Consider the following 21,023-nt stretch of genomic DNA (forward strand, 5'->3'; position numbering starts at 1 on the left):
ACTTGCTGATCACAGCAGGTCATGCGGCCTCTACTGTTTTGATCCACGGCTCGGGCAGACAGGGCAGTGATGGCGGAAGACTGGAAGTCGGGGTAACTATTGCAAGCTGCCCTGTTACTGGGGTAAAACTCCATCGTACTAAATAAGTTAGAGGTAGTTTTCGGGAAAGCTGGCAGCTTTGTACGGCACTCGATTCCGGGCGGAGGATATGGAGATCTCGGCGGAGGGAGAGGCGGAGGAGCGCAGGTAGGTGACAGCCAAGGCAAGGCTGGTTAATTCACCCGGCCAGTTTTGCGAAGAATGACTGTGGTTACGTAATCAACCAAGATAGAAACTGTTTGAATGAGAACCCTCTCGCAAATTAAACAAAAATGTTCAGTAATATTTCTTGGATCGGCAACGCAGTTATCGTTAGGGAGCTAGCTAGCTAAAACTCTGGTGGTTTACTGACGCTAAACTAAGGCTAGCCCGACATGACATGTCAAGGTTTGACACCTTGCAGCAAACAACATTATCTGCAAGGTTTGTCAACTTGTCAAATATCAAAGGTCAACTGATTTACTAAATTGTAAAAGATTGGTTGCATTAAAGCATTTCCTACATGTGTTGCTAACCGCGAGAGCATTTACTTTTTCGTTAGTGCTAACTGTTAGCCATCTCCTAAGTAGCTTATGCTAACAGCTAACGCTAGCTGTCAAGTCAAGTTGACGCCTGCGAAGTGTCGCTGCTTTTGTTGCGAAAGACTTTTGATACTGGTGATGGAAATTAAAAACCCATAATTAGGTTTGAAATACGGGGCGATTCAGAAAGCTAAAATTCTTGTTTTTCTTTAACACTAGCTTCCAATAGACGTCCAAAATTATTACATCATATGCATTTGTTGACACGACGAGTCCTGGGCAAGAGTTTCTGTTAGAGGAAGTTAAACTACACAGATTTAGTAATCAGTGCGCTGCAACAAGAGACACTAAATGCTCTTTTACTGTAGACAGTGTAGCCTACATACCGCATACTCAAGGATGTAATATTAGTACTGTGAGTTTTTCATCAGTATTGTAGATACTCCTGCCTTTTAGGACATCATAGGTACGCGGATCGTGGAGGAATTTGGATCCAGCCTTTTACACTAACTGATAGATGAGCTGGGTACACCGTGGTAATGTTGGGATCCTATGAGTTTAAGTTTTGAAGCTTAAAGATTGTACAGACAAATCTGTCTTGAGGCCTCTATAGTAGAATACACACACACACACACACACACACACACACACACACACACACACACACACTCACTCACTCACTCACTCACTTAACACAGGTCACACACGTCTCCCTTGTTGCATGAATGCACAGCTGTCCTCACTATGTGGACACTGTTCTCTAATGTCCAGCCTCTCGCCTTAGATGTTACACGATGTGATTTGATTATTTAGCTCCGCAGCTGAACTCGTGATGCTGCCTCTCAGCACTGCTGCATTATGTGTGAAAGAAAAGGACTTGTGTTCATAAACGTGCTATTCATAGGTTTCATAGACTTTGCTTTTCAACCAGATATTCTCCTCATCCACTTCTCTGTTTTCTCTGTCTGAGAAGGCAAGTTGTGTGATCAGTTTTCAACAGTGTTCAGTCTGACTGCTGACTTAAGGGGAAAAAGAGGAGGTCCTGGATATGAGCCAGAGCTTTAGGCCTCTCAGGGAATGTGACCTGATATAATTTCTGCTTTGTTTCTGACACTTTGGGTACAACAGATTTCCATAGCTGTATCCTAAAGATAACATTTGACTCCCTAAGCACATAATTTCTAACTTGTAGTTATGGGAATCAATGGCAAGTCGCTCCATATCAATTTATGGTCTGGAATATATAGGATATCGACACTGAGACTTTCCTTGCATGCAGGAAATAACTTTAAAAGGGTCTAATGCACACACATTACAGCCCAGTGCTCTTCCTTTAGGCAGAATTAGTAGGGATTATATAGAATAATTGTTATCGATTATAAAGGTCACTAATAGGCCCAAAACGTCTTCTTATGCTTTGTTAACAGACACTTAAGATCTGCACTCTTGCAAACATGTTTATAGGGAGGGGGTGGAACGGTGTCATCTGTTTAGGATGCAGTGATGTCGCTGACACATTAATTGGTCGTCAGCTTTCTCAGTCAGTCCCTGAGTTCAGAGGAAAGCTCGGTTATCCTCCCTGAAATGCTGAAGACTTGATTTTTAATATCAGGAAAAGTATTTTTGCTCATGTGAGTAATGCCTTAAGCCACAGCTCTGCTAACACCAGCACTTCTTTACCTCCTTCCTCATTCCTAATCTTCCTCTGTCCCCCTGCCTCTCCCCTTCCTGCTGCCCGGTTTTCCTGACAGGAGGGAGCACTGGAAGCTACTGTCCAGCCTGAAGACCACGGTGGAGGGTCTCCTGTCCACCAACAACCCCAATGTGTGGTCACGTTACGGCGGCTTGCAGCGTCTCCACAAGGACATGAACAACATCCTGAGCCACGGACTGAAGAATGAGCAGGTCAGAACCCAGGAGATCTGACTGATACTACCCTCCCTCTTGTTTTTTCTGTTTTCTTGGTCAAATCTGTAAGCAGATTACTGATCAATTTCTTTGTGACCTCCAGTCAGCTGTGGCAGATTTGCAGGCCAAAGTTAGCATTTGTTACCCTTTGCCCTGAAACTCTTCATGGTTAGTCAACAGAAACAACTTATGTTTGAACACGGAGGAGTCACTGATTCAAGATGTGTCACCTAACCCCACAACACCACACTATCAAAAAACAAACAACAACAACGTCGGCCTGCTCAGCACTTCCAGATTATCCATGTTCAATATGTGACGTCACAGTTTGGTGGGAGGGGGAGGGTGGTTTTCTTGAGCTGTGACTACAGCCACAGATGCTAAGATATTGAAAAGCAAGATACAGAAGTAATTGAGATTAAAAACTTTTGCAATTAAGCTAATAAATTTAACACTTCCCATAATCAGAGAGTATGTAACAGTACCTAAGTGTGAGGAAAGTACCTACGAGATGTCAGAAATGGGTGTAACAGGTTATATTGCATGCTTTATTAAAGTAGAGGGTCATTTTTCTAACATTTCCGCAAGCATTTACATTATCAGACAGGCATTGCCAGTCAGTTTACTTCCTAAAATACAGGAAAATAGATCACTATGGGACACACTCCCCCTCCGTGTTGGCTTATTGTGTTGGTAAAGGTGGTACTCTGTAACTGGGTTGTGCTCACAGCTGGTTTTGTGTTGCAGGTGTATTACAAGCAGAGAGACTACTGGCCCTTTGTGTGGTGTGTTCGTTACATCAGCCCCCACCTCGCCTCGCACGTTGAACAGGTACAGTCGCATAAATATTAATGAAGAATTAATTCCTTTTAAAAATATTACCACGCATGCTTCTATACCCTGTTTTTATGAGTCACCTTGTTGCTTGGTTTGCTTCAAAGCTTAAAACAGCGTCGGAATTTCTGAGAGCTTTTCATGTTCCACATTTAGAATGGGCTGGTGGGTTTCGGTTCTGTAATTTAGATTCAGACACAACAAATCATGTGCCTCTGCATTTCACTTCACTCTAATTTCTTCACTATAAGGAGGGAATAAACAGCCGATTTAGTTGTGGAAGCCTAGTAGTGAGCAACATGTATTATCCATACGCTGATCAGTTTTATAGTTTGGCACTGACAGATTTGTTGTTTATTCCACCAGCAAAGATGGCACAAAACTAACCCTCCATTTATCATGTAGCTGATGAATTGTCTTTGACTAAGATAGTATGACAGTGAAAATGGACCTTTTTTAGGCTCTCTTCCTGCCAAACAACATCAACCTCTCTGTCTTTTGTAAGCTTGTAATGTTTTTATGTTTTGGAGAACAGTCACCCTTCAACTCCAATTCTCTCTTTCAAGTGAATGAACAACAAAGGGATTTAGCGTAGTTGGGATCTAATTATCTTCATTACGGCTTCTGTTCCTGATCAGCAGGGATTACAGCACGCTCGGCCATGATGTAATCATCATGTGATGACTGGTTGTTGATACCTTGTCTGCCGTCTCCGCGTCTGGTGCGGATTTGCTATTTTCTCCCTCTTCATCCCACTCATTACTCTCTCAGTTCAGACTGTCAAGCCTCTCATCTTCATCAGAGCCGTCTCTTCACCTCTCCCACATGGGCATTTTAGACAAATAGGAGTATCATACAATCCTCACACAAACACAAACAGCCGTATGTTTGGAGTAAATAGAATCCCATGATACTGGCTGTGGTGCTGTTAAGCAATGTAATTACAATGCAAATAAATAAAATCGCCCAGTGATTTCTCATTTCTTTCTTTCTCTTGCTCCCTCTCCCCGTGCATCCTCAGTTCAGTCACCTGGAGCCAGTGTTAAGTAGTGGGATGAAGAATGCTGGTGAGAGCTACAAGGCTGAGCGCTGGCTGCTTCACAGCTTACAGGTTCACATGCTGTCGCCTCAGCTGCGACCTCTGCTCCGGCATCTGGGACACACACGAAAATACTATAATGGTGAGTTTCGCAATCATGGTTCAGCTTAATCTAAAGGATGTTGGTGTTAAGTGTGAACTAAAGTGATAAGCGGCTGATATTACTGCTCGTCTGTATGACCTTCTGTCCTCTGTGTGTCTTCACTCATGTCCCACTCATTATCTCTCTCATTGTCTTATCTCCTGTTTGTCTTCCTCGTCTCTGTCTGTCTTTGCCTTTCAGATGATGCCTTTCTCCTGAGCGAACCCCATGTGACTGCCATGTTCCAGTGTCTGGAAGCTGTGGAGCAGAATAACCCCAAACTGCTGGCTCAAGTGGACACTGTTGGGGTGGGTCTCGGGAAATGATTTCAAGGCTTGAGTACAGTCTGTCTACTTAGTAGCATTTATACTTCATCCATGGATTTTGTTTGCACATTTATGTATGTATTGTTTTTCTGTGTTTGACATTGGATTTTATCACTGTTTTCATGCATTATGTCTTTGTGATTATGCCAGAAACAGATTTAAAGTTCATAAAAATGCACTTGGTCTAAAAATGTCTCCCTTGTCACCCTCCAGCTGTCCCCTCTGAAGGGCCCGCCATGTCTGGGTCTGTTGAAGAGCCAGAGCCTGTGTGTGCTGCCAGGGGCTGGAGGGGCTTGGAGGAGCGCTGACTCGGCTCTCAGAGGAGAATCCCTAAATCGCAGACTCGCCACCTCCAACTGCTCCCTCCGAGAAGCAGTCACCACCAGCCAAAACTCTGGAAACACTACGGGAGTCGCATCCCAAAACAGGAACAGCACAAGTGAGGAACAGGTGGAGGGTGACAAGTGTAGTTTAAACAGGCTTCCCTGATTTGTTCATATTATGCCTTTAATCTGTAGTTTCTTCTGATTCAGCTGAACACTTTGGATCATGGGGCTTCAAATCTGCTACCTCGCTGTTACAGTATTTTGGGTTTGTGTTTTATTTTTGCAACAGAGCTTTGGTCGGTCCACAAATGGATTTTAGATCTCAGCACACAGCTGAGTGATGGGTCAGACCTCATGTATTGGTCTCTGTCTAAGTGAAGGATTTTGAGCTTGTACATTGAGTGAATCATATGAAGAGAAAAACGCTCACAATTCTGAAATCAGTGCATAGAGGGCTATAGGGGATGGCGTTGGGGCACTATGAATGCACTGCAGTTTGTATGTGAATAGACTGACTGACTTAACCATACAGAGGACTGATTGTTTGTAGACGACGTCAGATATTGAAGAATGTGTTGATGCAGCCTCCAAAACTCAATGTCCTGAACTGGCTGTGCTCTCAAAAATGGATAAAACTGTTAACATTATTGTTACTTTTTATCACTTTTTAACATTCTTGTTACTTTTATAAATTACCTTTGCTCATTCCACATCAGCAAAGCTTGAGCAAGTGAAAGAGAAGTGACAGAAGCAGGCCTGTGACCATAACACTGTTTCAGCCCATCTCACCTCGTCTACCTACTGTGTTGCAGGCACTACCTCTCCAACTAGCACGCTGGGAGCTCCCTGGGTGTGTGTATCCAGGCCAGGGGAGAGCGAGCAGGGTATGACGCCCCCTCCTGGCCCCGTCTCGGTCCCTTGCATCTCCCTCACAGAGCCGCCCTCCCCCACCTCCCTTCAGCCTGAGGCTGGGGACTCTGGGGACGGCGAATATGACGATGGTCCGGAGTACCTGGCCATTGGAAACCTGGGGCAGCGCACTCGCCGAGACTCCCGAAGCTCCACGCACAGCAGTGAGCAGAGCGAGACCCAGGACCAGTCCCTGCAAGGGGGTTCCCTGGCTCCGCCCCCACCCCGACGCTCATCCTTCTCAGAGGTCCAGAGGGGGCCGGGCCGGGGGTCCCGAGGGCACACACGCTCATTTTCTGACACAGGGATCAATCAGAAACTCAGGAACGGTGAGTAAATCAGAGGTAACTTGCATGCTCATCGCTGGGCTTGTTTTTTTCAACAGAATATCTGTCGAATATCGATCTGTCGTCAGCGAACTCGAGTCCTACATTTGCCGACGTGGTTGCACTTCTGAGAGTTTATTGAAGTGATGAGCTCTTGCTTTACTTGTAGTAATCAGTTTTTTTTACATTTTTGTATGTTAACTGGTCTAAACAGTTCCATTTTTTGTGCAGCGTTTGCATTAAGTGGAGGTGTGATGCAGGTGGGAGTATACACACATACATCATCTGTGTGTTTGTAGCTCAATGAGGTGTGCTCGGCCACCGTCTTTCTCAGAAGGCGCACACTTCCTGTCTGAAATGTTTCCGAATTAACATCTCTGTTCTCTTTGCTCACTGTTTCCCCTTCTTGGCTTGAGGTAACTTTCTCTCCTTCTGCTCTATCTCTCCTCTCTCTTTTACTGTTTGTGCAAAGGAGGGGGCCACCGAAAAATCACCATAATAATAGAAGATCCGGTCGCAGGTTGGCAGTGCAGTTCCACTGTGCTCCATCATTTGACCCCTCCCCATCCTCTGTTCTTTTCCCCCCTGCATGCTGATGAACTCTCATCCCTCTCATATCAAGTCTTGCCTTCATCGTATAATATGTCTTTTGGTGTTTGACGTTCTTGTGTAAAGTGTTTTGGTTTGTGTTACTCCGGTCAAGTTGATGCGGAGAGGCCATGAATCACCTCTTTTTATTGTTGTCTTACTTTTCATGCACACATTTCTCATGAATTATCCGTGTTTTATTGAAGTTATCATTGAAGTTTTACGTAAACTCTGTGTCAACATTTCATCTCAGCAATGTTTGTGATGTCTTGATGGGAATGCTGACAGATTTTTCTTAAATACTGAACTCTGAAAAGTGTAAATGTCAAACATAAAGCAAAGCAGGTGTTTTCCTGTATTTGTTCAGCACAGGATATGGACATGCAGTAAAATACAGCTGTGCAGTGTAAAGCAATGTACAGCAAGCCTCAAAACAGCCTGTAACCCTGTTTGTGTATGAATGCGGATGCATGTTAAGAATTCAGTGTTTGTTTTCGGGACTTTTAGGTAATAAGAGGCCTCTGACATGGACTATTTCTCTTCTAGAATCGGCAGGGGACGGCTGTATGAAGGACTACAGCCCTTTCTCACCTCAGTGCAGTGATGCCAGCACCCCCAGTTCCCTCTACATGGAATCTCGTGAGTTTTCTGATATTCTGTTTGCAGCACAGTTTAAAAATGAGTGAAGTAGTATTAAAACTCTGCTCTTATGCAGTGATTGTTGTTTAAGGAAGGTGTGAGTCAGAGGAAGTCCACAGCAATCTTCAATATAGGAGGAAGTTGGACAGGAAGACTCACGTGAACTTTTTTTTTTTTTTTGAAGAAAAATGAGTTTTCAGTTCCTGAATGTTGAACGTAGTGAGCATGTTCGCTGATCCATGAATGTGACACTGTGGACCTGAGCAGGAAGGTCACAGAAAGGCCAACGCATTACTGGACACACTGTTTATGATGGAGCTCAGCTGACTCCATCAGTTTATGGTTTAGATGATATTTGGTTATTTTATTTTGTATTTTTTGAGACATCTTAAAACCAAAAATTGATTTTGAAAGCTTTAACAGCATTTAAAATCCAACAGAAACACACTCAAGTGCAGAAAATCAAACTTCACTGTCTGCATGTGTATGTGTCGGTCTCTTCAGATGGTTCCCAGTACAGCGGTGTTCCTGATGGGATGTTCAGGAAGCCGTCAGAGGGTCAGAGCCTCATCAGCTACCTGTCAGAACAGGACTTTGGCAGCTGTGCAGACCTTGAGAAGGTCAGGACTTTGTGCATTTGAACTCATGACTAATTCTGACTAGCGCTGGTGCTGCTTTTTACACAAATTGGTAGTAAAATTCCCCCAAACCTCAAAAAAACTTGAATTTATTATGTTGCATGACTGAACAAATAAATTGTTCTCCTTCTGATTTATAATTTCCTCTGTATTCTGTAGGAAAATGCACATTTTAGCATTTCTGAGTCCTTGATTGCTGCCATCGAGCTGATGAAGTACAACCTTCGGCGTCAGGAGGAGGAAGGCGAGGAGGAGGGAGACAGCGACTGTGAGATTCAACAGCTCAAACAAAAGATTCGCCTGCGGAGGCAACAGATACGACGAAACCGATTGCCGCCCTGCACAACCTCCCATCACAGTAAGACATACATCAAAAAGATATTAGTTGATTATTTACGAATACGTGACTGTGGTGGATGATGAGAACATTTTGTTTTACCTTTTTGGATTTCAAGTTTATTTGTCTTGCTCAGGAGATTAGCGTCACTGCATCATTGTGTCATTTTCTCCTGTTGATTTCTGTATCGTTCTTCGTTTTGCCTCTCGCCTCCTTCCTCTCCTGCAGTTTTCCACTCCACTGACAGCGGAGGCTCCAGGAGGAGCTCTCAAGACTCCTGCCAGGGTTTGTCTGACTCTGGCTCAGCTGAGGAAGTGGAGGAGTGCGAACTACGAGGTAGAGAGAGGGAATGAGGGAACAAAGGGGAGAAAAAAAAATCACAGAAGGAATTTCATATTTTAGACCATCAACTCAAGCATATGACTGCTTATTTTGTACATTTGTCAGTTCAGCTAGCATCGTTTTACTTGACGGTGAACAGGCTGCAGCTAGAGTGAAACAGTGCAGCTAAAAGCTGTCTGCATTCATAAATTTGAACTTGGACTGAAATATTTACATCTCCAACAGAAAAGTATTGAGTTTCTAAATCTGAAATGTGTCAGAAGTCTCTGAGGAATTCCTCATTTGTCTGTGTGAATGACTTTGTTTCTGCTCATAATTCATAATTTCATCACCACGCTTGCTTCTGGTTGCTCACCAAGCATGTCATATTTTACCACGGACCATAAAAATGGAGGTCTGAGTACAAAAGTCACAGTACCTTTATCTGCAGTGTTGGTGACTATAAAACATTTTTACTAGTGTTACTATTTACTCAGACCTTACAGTAATGTGAGTGAGCACATCTAGGATTTATGTGGCCGTGCTAACTTGAAAGGGTTTGATCTGGAAAAGCTTCTAGTGTATTCCAGGCAGTGGTCACCCGTCATTTTGAAACTTGCCTATGATTGCTGTTTTGTGTGACAAATAGCAACTGCAGGATACTAATCATATAAAAACATCTGAAAATGGATTATTTTGATACGATTAACATGAGTTTTCAAATGTGCATGTACTGTACAGCTGCACATCTTGGTACTGCGGTGCAAGCACAGAAAGTTTATTGTATCTTGGGGCTGTATAACTGCATGACTTCCACGTGCACTCTGTCTGTGCAGAGTGACTGTGACACTGACACACAGCTCTGTGGAGTGTTGAAATGTGCATGCATGTGGTGAAGGATGTGCTGAGTGTTAGTTTCTGTCTCTCAGATGGCTGTGAGGGCCAGTCCCTGCTGGCGGTGTCTCAGAACGGCCTCTCCCTATCACTCGCCTCCCTCTTCTCAGGTATCTGCAGGCTGGACAGGTGGATGAGGCTCCACAGCTACATGTAGACATGCAGCCCTGCTCCTCTGAGAGGAAGCTGATGGCTCCACTCCAAATGGAGAGTTTCCGCCTTTTAATCCCCCCTGCTAATCCCTCTTGCCTTTTACAGCCCATTTTTGTCTTTATTTAATCATACTGATCGATTCTGTACAAATCTTCCAGTGTGCCCAACTGTCAGTAAGTTAAAGACACTTTAGATGTGCAGATACTCTTATTTTTTAGTCAATCCATGTACTGACATTCACTTTTGATTCTGCATGAGTGTACTTGTACAGGAGGTCATGCAGTACCAGCCTGAAGAAATGGAATGAGGAATTACTAAAACGATAGCAGAAGTACTAAGTAAACTGTTCTGCACAGGCATGTCTGAAGAGTGAAACATCAGTATATTGCTGTGCTAACCTTTAGTTTTGGGTTGATTTACCCAGATTTCCTGCCAGTTAGCCCAAAAGGAGTGTCGTGAAGACTAACAAGTATTTAGTAGTTTGTAGTTTAATAATAATATACACAATTTTTGGACAGAAGTTATCAGTATGATGGACCAAAGATGGGAACAACATGATCCAGGCCAGAACTGGTGCTGCGTTAGTGTGCAAGCTCCACGTTGAGCCCTTGACCTACTGTAATAATATTCAGCTCTTAAAAGGGACAAAACAGTGTTTTACTTCAGGGGCCAGGAATGAAAGATGAAAAAGATTATTTTTCCAGTATGGCTCTTCAGAATCCCTCAAAAACTTTTCCAAGCAGGGCGGTTTGGAGTCGAGCCAGCTGCCTTCTCACCTCACCTGAATTGTGCATGTGGCTGTTTGTGTTGGTGCTTGTTGCTCAGAGCTCCGGGGTTTTGGTGGTGCAGTAGGACAAATGTGCCTGTAGAAGTCAGGGAGGAGATGAGTGATAACAGGTGGCATTCTTCTGCGACTGTTTATTAACCGCTCGCTCATTCATCTATCCATCCACCCCATTACTCATTTTAATGCGGCTCCAGTGAGAATGAGGTGTGAATGCTGTCACATACAGTTTCTTCCACCTTGTTGTTCCTTTTTAAAGTCAAACCAGTGTTAGTTGTCTCTCTTTGAACAGTCAGGCTTCTGTTTTGCCTGGTGGCAGAGCTTAGTACCGGCAGAGTGATGATTTTATCACGTGCACACAGTCTGAGACGTATTTTGTAATTACAGCTGAGTAATATATGAATTTAATGTCACATTGTGATCAGTATAAGAGCAGATATTGTTTGGGATTTTGGCTGTGATAATATTGTGACACTGAATTTTTTTTTTCCCTGCTCCACATTAAGTGATATATTTTTCTGGTTATATTCGACTCTTTCAGCTCAGAGCATTGAATGCATCTGTCCAGCCTAATAACTCCAAATGATTTATAATTAATTGCATCCCTTAACCAAAATAACCTAAACCTAATCATAATCCAACAGACCTGAGCTAGAACTGAATCATGAATGTGATTACATTTTAGTACTGAGCAGATGAAAATTGACAGTACTGTTACAGAAAACAGGCACGTGTTATATGTGTTCTATAAAATCACACATTTACACGAGAAGTTTGGTATCATGACCACATTTTTAATGATTGATCTTAAAAATGTTCTTGTGTGTGAAATGTCCTCCTCATAAAGCACTCCTCTAAATTGAGGGCATGGATGGGTGTGTCCCTGTACTCAAGGGCCACAGTGCAATTTCCTTTGAAGCAATGTTACCAGCAGGCTTCCTCAAAGTGTTTTATAGCAGAGGTGGGCCATCTCGCATGAAGACACCACACTGCAGACAGTAAAATACAGGCAGTTTTATGAAATTAAACATTAACCTCAAGGGTCAACAGTCAGAACAATCCATGCGAGATATGCGAGGATATCGGGATTTGACTACCTTGGCAAAACAAATTCCTGTATAGTGTCATGCGGTGATTTAGAGCCTAAAAATGTGCTTAATTATTTACTTAATTTCATTCTTGCCTAATGCGAGTGAGGAAATGCTCCTTTCAGTTACTCCACACTAACTGTGCTGCAATCAAACCTCGCTCCTCTGGACACACAGTCGCTGACAGTCAGCCGCCGTGCCCTGTCTGCGCTCATGTGCTTTTTTGCTGCGTGCCACTGATGAAAATTGTCCTGTGCTTGTTGTGTCACAGTAGTCAGACTGCCCAAACTGTAAATCCAAATGAAGCTAGAGATTTATCAGATTATGTCACGTGATCTTCACACACTATTCAGTTCAGTCTGATTAGTTTTTATGTAACTATGACAATCAGTCTAATTGAAACTATTTCTGCTCATAAACAGTAAAACACATTTGTTGAACTCTGCAGCCGACCAACTTTGACTGTAATCCACAAGGGCTCTGAATCTAGCCAGTGTTTCATTTGAGTAAACGTCGTGCAGGCGTTCTCCTGTTCTACCAAACCTGTGCTGCTTATTGTCTTTGTTTACATGTTGTTTGTGCAGTGCTACATGAACACATGGCAGCAATGCCTTTCAATCTCTCTGGCTTTCCTGCATACTACCTCCTAAATTACATTTAAAAACATGCAACTTTCTCTTCAGCACCTTTAAGAAGCAGCTGCCTTCTTCTGGTTTTATTCTCTCGTAATTAATTTCTTCTCAATGCATTGAATGTTGCTGAGCTGTAGCAAATAGTGCCATCTGACCTGTGGTGAGAAATTAACACCATCCACCAGTCAAGTGCTGTTACATTTTCAAATTCATCAATCATTTGACAGTTATTTCCAATTCTAAGAATCATAAAATTTGGATTTTACTGTACAAGTATTACAAATCTATTAGTGTCTACGGCTAGTGGATCAAGTGTCTCTGTAAGACTGGTACACTGCTGCCAAGGAGTTAAATCTCTCTCTGTCTTCCAGATGCAGACATCAAGCGCAGCGTAAGCTCCAGCGGCAGGTCTTTCCTCAGCTCAGAGTCGATGTAAGTAACACCGCCACTTCCTGTTTCCCTTCATCCTCCAGTAAGAAATACAGAAATAATATCATATTCCAGAATCTAAATAAAAGACAATACATGATGTTAATGTACTTGCAAGCAAGTGTTGTATAAAAAGAGCTGTATTTTTAAAATATATTCTGTCTTTCTTGGTGTGTTTTCAGCTCTCCATCCTTCCTGCAGTCTAACTCGGCTGAGTCGGTAGCCATGGGTTTACTCAGGCAGTTTGAGGGCATGCAGCTTCCTGCGGCCTCGGAGCTGGACTGGCTGGTCCCAGAACACGACGCTCCACAGAAAGTACTGCATCTTACTAACATGTAGTACTTAGCAGAACAGCTATGACACTCAACATCCAATTGCTACTGTATTATTATCAGTATACTGATAAACATACTGCTCTCTCCTAGCTGCTGCCTATCCCGGACTCTCTGCCGATCTCACCTGATGATGGCGAACACGCTGACATCTACAAGCTGAGGATTCGGGTCCGAGGCAACCTGGAGTGGGCGCCGCCCCGACCGCAGATCATCTTCAACATTCATCCTGCCCCCAAGTGAGTCCACAGCAGCTTTTTGTGCAGTCAATATTTATCAGCACTTGACTTTTTTATTGCTTTTGATGTGCACAAGTCAGCATCATCAGCATAAATGGCTGTATTGTGACATGTTTTGAGCGCTCAAATATGTTTGTTTTCCAAGTATTTGGCTAAATATTCATCAGATTGGCCTCGATCCATTTGGCCATTTCTAAATTTGTAGTGTACATTAAGTCATATTCCCTCCAAAAAAGGTCTCTGTCCTCGCTCTTTGTCCCACAGAGTGTCTGTTACTGACATGTTTTGTGTCCCTGTCAGGAGGAAGATAGTTGTGGCTAAACAGAACTACCGGTGTGCTGGCTGTGGCACTCGCATCGACCCAGGTATGACCAGCAAATGTTGCAGGGCACCTCAGTCTTAACATGCAGCTTGAACATGTTTCTCATGATCAGACGGTATCAAATCATTGAACGTCTGTTTACATTTACAGTTTCAGTTCCGGTTTTTTATTTACTTTCACAAGTGCAGCTGACTTTTGTTTCCCTTTATGGAGAAGTGCTGCGCAGAGATACTTTGACATTTTGTTCTCAGACACTGTGCTCTTCTAAACTCTGTACCCTGCTTGTGTGTCTGCTGCCTGTCCACACTTCAGATTACATCAAGCGCCTGCGTTACTGTGAATACCTCGGGCGCTACTTCTGCCAGTGCTGCCATGAGAACGCCCAGGCCGTGGTTCCCGGCAGAGTGCTGAGGAAGTGGGACTTCAGCAAGTACTACGTCAGCAACTTTGCCCGGGACCTGCTGAGCAAGATCGCTGGAGACCCACTGTTCAACCCCAATGACATCAACAGTGGCCTGTACAAGAAGATCAAAGCTCTGGAGGCCGTCAGGGTGAGCACAGATGCAGCAGAGGGACGGAGGATTTCACACTAACCACATGGTTGCAAGTTTTTGCTGTGGGTGTTTTGTCTCTATTGGAAATCCCACCATAACAGTTTCAGTTCTGCTTTTTTTTTTTTTAAGCTCATACAATGGTGGCATTAAACAGCGCTGTGGACCAACATGCTACTGTTGTTCGCTGAGCATGATGTACGAGCGAAACCAGAATGAACAGAGCAATTTATGCTGTTGACAACAAACAGTGAGGCGATCTTAAAGGGGCCCTTCATGTGTAATTCCCTCAGGATTGTTGCTCAGTGGTCGGATACATACAGCATGTTAAGTATCACAGTGTTATCATTCAGCGATCCTTCTAAAAGCAGTGACTCTCTGTGCTTTTGGTTGTTCGTCTATAACCACTAATTAAATCTATTTTTAACCAGTTGATCTAATTTCTTTTGGTGTACTCTAAATAAATTTCAATTTGAATTCAGAGCACCTCATATCTTAACGTGAACAGCGTGAGGAGGTTATGTAAGTAAAGAATTGTGCTAAAAGAGCAAGAAAACACATTCACACCTTCTCATTAATGGATAAGATGGATCGGATTGTCTTTAAAAGTGTGCCAAGGCAGCTTATACCTCCAGGCAAATACTAAGAGCAGAAATTTAATATTTGCCCTGCACACCAGTGAGCTGGCAGGGATGCCGAATATTAAACCCTTTAATGTAACTGGAAACTGAACCTGACCTTCCTTCCACCATGTGTGAAACGGTAAATCTGTGTGTTTGTGTCAGTGAATGTAAAATAACATGACCTTGTTTTCTCCATGTTGTTTTTGCTCAGGTTTTGAGGGTGCAGCTGTTTCACATGAAAAACCTCTTCAAGACCTGTCGCTTGGCTAAAGAGTAAGACGTCTGTGCCTGTGCATGTGTTTTAGTTTCACAATAATCTTGGAGCACTAAAGTATGACATCACCTGTGTGTGTGTTATTGTGTGTGTGTGTGTCCCTCAGGGTGCTGGACCAGTTCGACAGCCTGCCAGGTCACCTGACCGAGGACCTCCACCTCTTCTCCCTCAATGACCTCTCTGCTGTGCGCAACGGTGATCTGGCTCCCCGAATGAAAGAGCTGCTTAAACTTGGTACCGTGCACGTCGCTCGCTGTGTGGTAAGATAGCCATCTCTTATAACCTGGAGAGCTTAACCAGTTAATTTACTGCTGTGATGAAACATCTATTATCAGGAACTGTTGTAAGGTAACCAGAGATTCCCATCGATTTCTCCCAGCTGTGCCAGGCGAAGGGCTTCGTGTGTGAGTTCTGCGGGAACGACAAAGACATCATCTTCCCATTCCAGCTGAACAAGTGCCAGCGCTGCGAAGGTGAGCCCTCTCTGCTGGTGGCAGGCCTGATCGGCTCAAGAGCCCCCTCCCCTCGCCCCTCCATTCCACTTACCTGGAGAGAGTGGAAGATCTCCAAACCCCGTAGGCTGGCGAGGGCCCTCTTCAATGACAGGAGAGAGGGCGAGGGAGGGGAGGAGGATTTAGAGGGAGATGTGGATCAGGGGCTGAAGAGCGGAGAAGAAAAGGGTGACGCAGCACAAGAGGGAAAGGGGCGAGGGGGGATATTACAAGCTTTCCCATCAGGAAAACGGGTTAAAGCCTTTTCGTGGAAAAAAGGCAGTGAGGAAGAGCAGGAGATGACCGGAGGGACAGAGTCAGAGAGGAAGGAGGAGACAAAGTGTGATAGAGGAGGAGAGGAGGGAGGAAATGGTCAACATGGGGTGGCAGAGAGCAAAACGGGAAGAAAGAGTAAGGAAAGAGGAGATGTGCATGTAAGAAGGGAAAAAGTCAACTTATTAAAGGTTCTTCACATAGACAGACTAAAGAAGAGCATCTCTAAAGGAGACAGAAGGGACAGTGACAGTGAAACATACAGCAGCATGGAAAGTCTAGAGGAAGAAGGACAGGAGAGGAAAGGACGTTGGAAGGTGTCAGGGTTAGCGAGTTTCACCAAGGGCTTCTCAAAAAGAGACATAGAGGGGGAAGAGAAAACGGAAGTTAAAGCGGAAGAGAAAAGACTTTTGGAGGAAGAAATTGAGGAGGACGGAAAAGCCAGGAGGGAGGACGAGGACAATGATGAAATGTCAAACAAAGAGCAGACAACTGAAACAGAGATACCTGGAGGAGAAAACGTAGAGAAATTTACACTCATGAAACTATTAAAACCTCGTCAGCTGTCGGCTGTTTTCTCCAGAGGGAGGAGCAGGGGGGAGGAGGATAGAAGTGGGGAGAGTGAAGGAAACAGAGAGGTGGATATTGAGGAGGAAGAGCCAGCCATCGTCACCCAGACCACTTGGCGAGGTCGTAAAACTCGCAAAGCCAGGAGAGTAACGAGAGGCAGGAAGATCAGGGAAAGGACGGAGAAACAGAGCACAACAGAGGGTGGAGAGAGTGCAGAGATCGATGAGCTCAATGACTAGACTGAGACAGGTGGAGGTGATGAGTAAGAGCAATATAAAGATATACAAGCTGCAAAGGGAAGGACTCACAAAGGTGAACATGAGCCAGGTTACAGTCCGCTAAACTGCTGAAAGTTAAGTATTTGATGGATCTGCTGGATAAAACTGGTACTGATGAACTCCAGGAAGCCACAGCCAGCAGCTGGTTAGCTTAGCTTAGCCTGGAAACAAGGGGAAACAACTTCCAGCACCTCAAAAGTTAGTAATTAACACGTAATATGTTTGTTTAAAGTGTAGAAAAACCAAAGTATAAACTGTCATGTTGTTTTCTGGGGGCGGGGGAGGGGGAGTGCTTCGCTTGTTTCTTGGTCAGGTGCCGTCCTGGCTGTGCACACAGACCTGAGAGTGGGTGCTGATCATCTCATCTTTCTCTCAGCAGCAAATCGGCTTATTACTCCAAATATCCAACTATCCCTTTAAGTATTTAATGTTAAAAGAACATTAAACGTTCTTGCAGACTAGTTGACTTCCCTGCCTCCCTCTTTAATCAGACCTTTCACATTTCACACACTGTTTCCTCTTCTGTGCTCATTTGGCACACACTTCTTTGCCCTGCAGCGGTGTTGCTGTTTTGGCTTTGGTTTCTGCAGTTTCACAGCTGGTGGAAGGTTGACATTGGGCAGCTGTTTGGTGGTGGATGTCATTGGCTGGTGTTGGCGAGTGAAGCTTGATGAGTGACGTGGAAGCTGTCAGCTTCAGCGGTCTAGTTTCCTGTCTTTGGCTCTGAGCTCTGTGCTGCTTTGGTCTGGGCCACACGGGTGGCGAAAGATACCAGAGTGTTTTATCATCTCATCCCCTAAACATTTGCATTTCAGTTTGGTCGCGAATATCATTTGTAAGAGTAGTCTGTTACACATGTTCCCCTCGAGCCAGAGGAGTCTGACTGATCTCAGCTAAACATGACTTGAGGAGTTCCCCCTGTGTGAAATCAGCAGTCGTGTTTCACTGACATGTAGACTCCTCCTGCAGAGAGGAAATGTTTCCTCACTGCCTCATTTGTGATTGTTTTTTAACTTATTTTGCTTTTATTCCGATTTTTGTTGAAGGAAGCATCTCATTTTGCGAGATGACTGACTGACGTGTCAGCGTGAATGTGTAATTTATGCCTTTAGTTGCTTTTACATCTGCCTGCTATTATTTAAACTTTATGTGAACATGAAATAAACACCATTTTTTAAATGTGAGTTGCCTGTCATTTTATCTATCTCATCATTTCAGTCTAGTGTTAGTGAAGCCTTTGAAGGGTAAAGCACTGTGGTGGCCTCGTTTGGAAGGATGGGATGTGTTGGAACAAGTTTAGGGTGTGGCGCTTGTTTCCCAGGATATCAGCTTTCTCGCATACCTGCTTCCTCCTGCCCTCTGCCTCGCTGCCTCTAACTCCTGTGTCTTTTATACTCTCCTCCTCACCCTGCCTCCCTCAGGTCTGACTGTGATTGGCTGCTCTGTTGAAACATCACATCTCTGCAAACAGGTTCTTCTGGTTAATGTTGTGAACACTGCAGCGTTGTTTGCTTTAGCAGAGGGGAACTGAAAACACTGCTCCTCTGTCGAGATCACACTTGTGCCGTAAATGCTTTGAAGCGTCACATCACTCTTGTTTTTTCCCCCCTTTTCAGAGTGCCACGCCTGTTACCATCGCAGCTGCTTCCGGACTGGTAAAGACTGCCCTCGATGTCAGCGGCTAGCAGAGCGGAGAGAGAGGATGGCGCGCAAAAACATGGAGGAGCAAGAAGACGAAGGAGGTGGGACCTAGAAGAAGCTCGGAGACAAAAGCAGATGAGCACAGTGCGACTATGATTGTAGTGACTTGCCACCTCTCTTTCCGTTCCAGTCCTCTCACACCTGGGTGACAATGCTGGCAGCAAACAGATGTTTTCATCTCTTTCTTATGCAGGTTTTACCACATCAGGGCATCAGATGCACTGGTGTCACGTGAGTCCCCAACAGGAACATGGCTAATGTTGATTCCCAGATGCGTTTTGTATACGCTTAGTCCCTTTCAAACATGCAAGTGTCATTATTTTCCTCTTTACTCATCACCTTTTCTTTGAGCAGTGCGACACCCGTCAGCACTGAAAAGCAACACTGAATTGCTCTGCATGAGAAATCTAAGTGTGAATGACAAAAGCCTCTGTTCTACAGGGATATTTTTGATACTAGCCATGTTGCAGTTACATTGAACTCCTTGGCACTTCGTTCTTCTGTGGTAAAACGAATATATTTGAGATTTAAGTGGATCAGAACAGGTTTTCGCTCAGGCTATTGTACCCAGGTTCGATATTCCTCCTTCCTACAATTGCAGCTTCTGGCAACTGCTTCACCTCTGGTGATTTTATTGGCTACTGGCTTAGCTGAAGTTTGTTGTTGTGACCTGAAATGGCAGGACCTATTTTTAAAAAAAAATGTATTTAAGCAATCCTGTCCTTAACATTGAGGTTTTTATTTTGATTTGAAAATATTGAAGATATTTAACTAATCCTTTCTTTTTCCTGCTCCTTACTGTCCTATTTTAAGATATTTTAGTCACGCTTATGTGCCTCTGGGACCAATGAACTTAGACTGGTGGAGCTAGTGGAGTTACATTGGAAAGCTGAATTTATAGAAGGACTTCAGAAAGGGGTTTCAGAGTCAGTGTTTTCAAATATTTTAAATGAAACTGCAAATGCTCCATTTTTGTGCTGCTGTGTGTGTGTGTGCGTGTGTGCGTGCGAGTGAGTGTGTGCGTGAGTGAGTGTGAATGCCAGAACAAGCTGTGTGTATGTTCACACGTGTCTACCTGCTGTACATGCAGCCATGCACAAATGGGTTGCACCAGCCTCATCAGCACTTGCCTGTTTTCTAGCGTCGTAGCTTTTGGAATAATGGAGAGAGTGAAGTAAATTGCACTGATCCTGTCTGTCGTCGTTGTGGGAGGGGTGAGTTGGGACGTCACTCTTTGGGGGTTTTTCTAATGTTCGTTTCTAAGAACATGAACCTTCACCGTGAAAAGTTTCTTTCATGAAGCTCCTGTCACTGGGTTGCACTACATCGTGAGTCCAAAATAAAAGTTTAGTAGATGATAGTAAACACTCCTAACGTGTAGCTAAATCATTCTCAGACTTCATTAATGCCCTCTTGGACTGAAATTCTTCTAAAGTTAGACATCAAGTGTTTGCTATTTCTTTCTTTCTTGCACTTTAAAGTATCTGGTGACCCCTCAGATAAATGTCGGGACCCTTTAGGTCAACTATACATTTTAGAAATACTCTCCACTTTGCTTTATGTGTACATTATCTCATGAGATGAACACAGCCTCACAAGAAGCTATTTAAAGCAATAAGTGTGATTTTGATGTCTGCGAGTCCTGACAGAAGTATTCAGGAGACAAAGTGCCCCAGTGTCTTTAGTTTTAACCAGGCTGCTTTTACACTGAACTCACAGCTCCTGAACGCAGTGACTGAAAACACTCCTCCTCGACTCAGCAGACTGTTTGTCCTTGGACTGCCTTGAACGTGGAGGGGTGCAGAGGTTTAAAGTGCACTACAGATTAAAGTGTCTATTATTAAATGTTAATTATTGTTAATATGATGACTATTATTTGTGTTAATTTGTCTTTGTTCTTTAATTATGTTGATGATAATAAAAGACTGGCAAGACTGTTGATGAGAGTTATTGTTTTTGTGTGCTGACTGCAACTAACAATTATTTCTTATTATATATTAATCTGCTGTTTATATTCCAGATTAACCATCAGTCTATACAACAGTGAATCACAATTTCTTAGGGCCTAAAGTGACTTTTTGCGACAGACAGTCCAATACTCAAAGATATCTAGTCTGTTTGGACGTGGAACAGATGAGAACCTGGACCCTGAGGACATTTGTCATTTTTGCTTGAAAAGTGGAAAACAATGAATTGATGATCAAAATATTTGCAGATTAATTGACTGCTTTTCCTTGTTGTCATTTCAGCTCTAACTGAAGCTCAGTCAGAAGCCTGCTAATGAGGCATTTGGTACAGTCTGCTGTACGGAGTTCTCCCCTGTTGTTACAAGATTTGTAGAGAAACAACGATATCGTCAGTAACCAAAATCGGTAACTACTACATATGCAAAGAGCCAGCACTGTAATACTGCATTTGAGAAATACTCTGTTTAAT

General features: G+C 43.7%; 1 protein-coding gene across 3 annotated transcripts; it reads left to right on the forward strand.

The window, feature by feature from the left end:
* rubcn (rubicon autophagy regulator) lies at positions 1-20,532 on the forward strand. 3 transcript variants are annotated; one of them, XM_070960124.1, is made up of 22 exons: positions 5-246; positions 2,372-2,525; positions 3,276-3,359; positions 4,384-4,543; positions 4,745-4,851; positions 5,083-5,308; positions 6,008-6,433; positions 6,903-6,950; positions 7,565-7,657; positions 8,162-8,277; positions 8,455-8,653; positions 8,861-8,968; positions 9,883-9,957; positions 12,876-12,936; positions 13,116-13,248; positions 13,359-13,504; positions 13,805-13,869; positions 14,139-14,377; positions 15,212-15,273; positions 15,381-15,534; positions 15,654-15,747; positions 18,503-20,532. In XM_070960124.1, exons 1-22 carry the CDS (start codon positions 209-211, stop codon positions 18,637-18,639), a joined length of 2,925 nt encoding a protein of 974 aa, XP_070816225.1. In that variant the 5' UTR covers positions 5-208; the 3' UTR covers positions 18,640-20,532. The 3 variants fall into 3 exon arrangements, with proteins under 3 accessions (XP_070816227.1, XP_070816225.1, XP_070816226.1); XM_070960126.1 differs by lacking the exon at positions 9,883-9,957 and having other exon boundaries at positions 1-246; XM_070960125.1 differs by lacking the exon at positions 6,903-6,950.
* The last annotated feature ends 491 nt before the right edge of the window (positions 20,533-21,023 follow it).

This window comes from Chaetodon trifascialis, chromosome 4 (assembly GCF_039877785.1).
Source record: "Chaetodon trifascialis isolate fChaTrf1 chromosome 4, fChaTrf1.hap1, whole genome shotgun sequence".
In the NCBI taxonomy this organism is placed as follows: Eukaryota; Metazoa; Chordata; class Actinopteri; order Chaetodontiformes; family Chaetodontidae; genus Chaetodon; species Chaetodon trifascialis.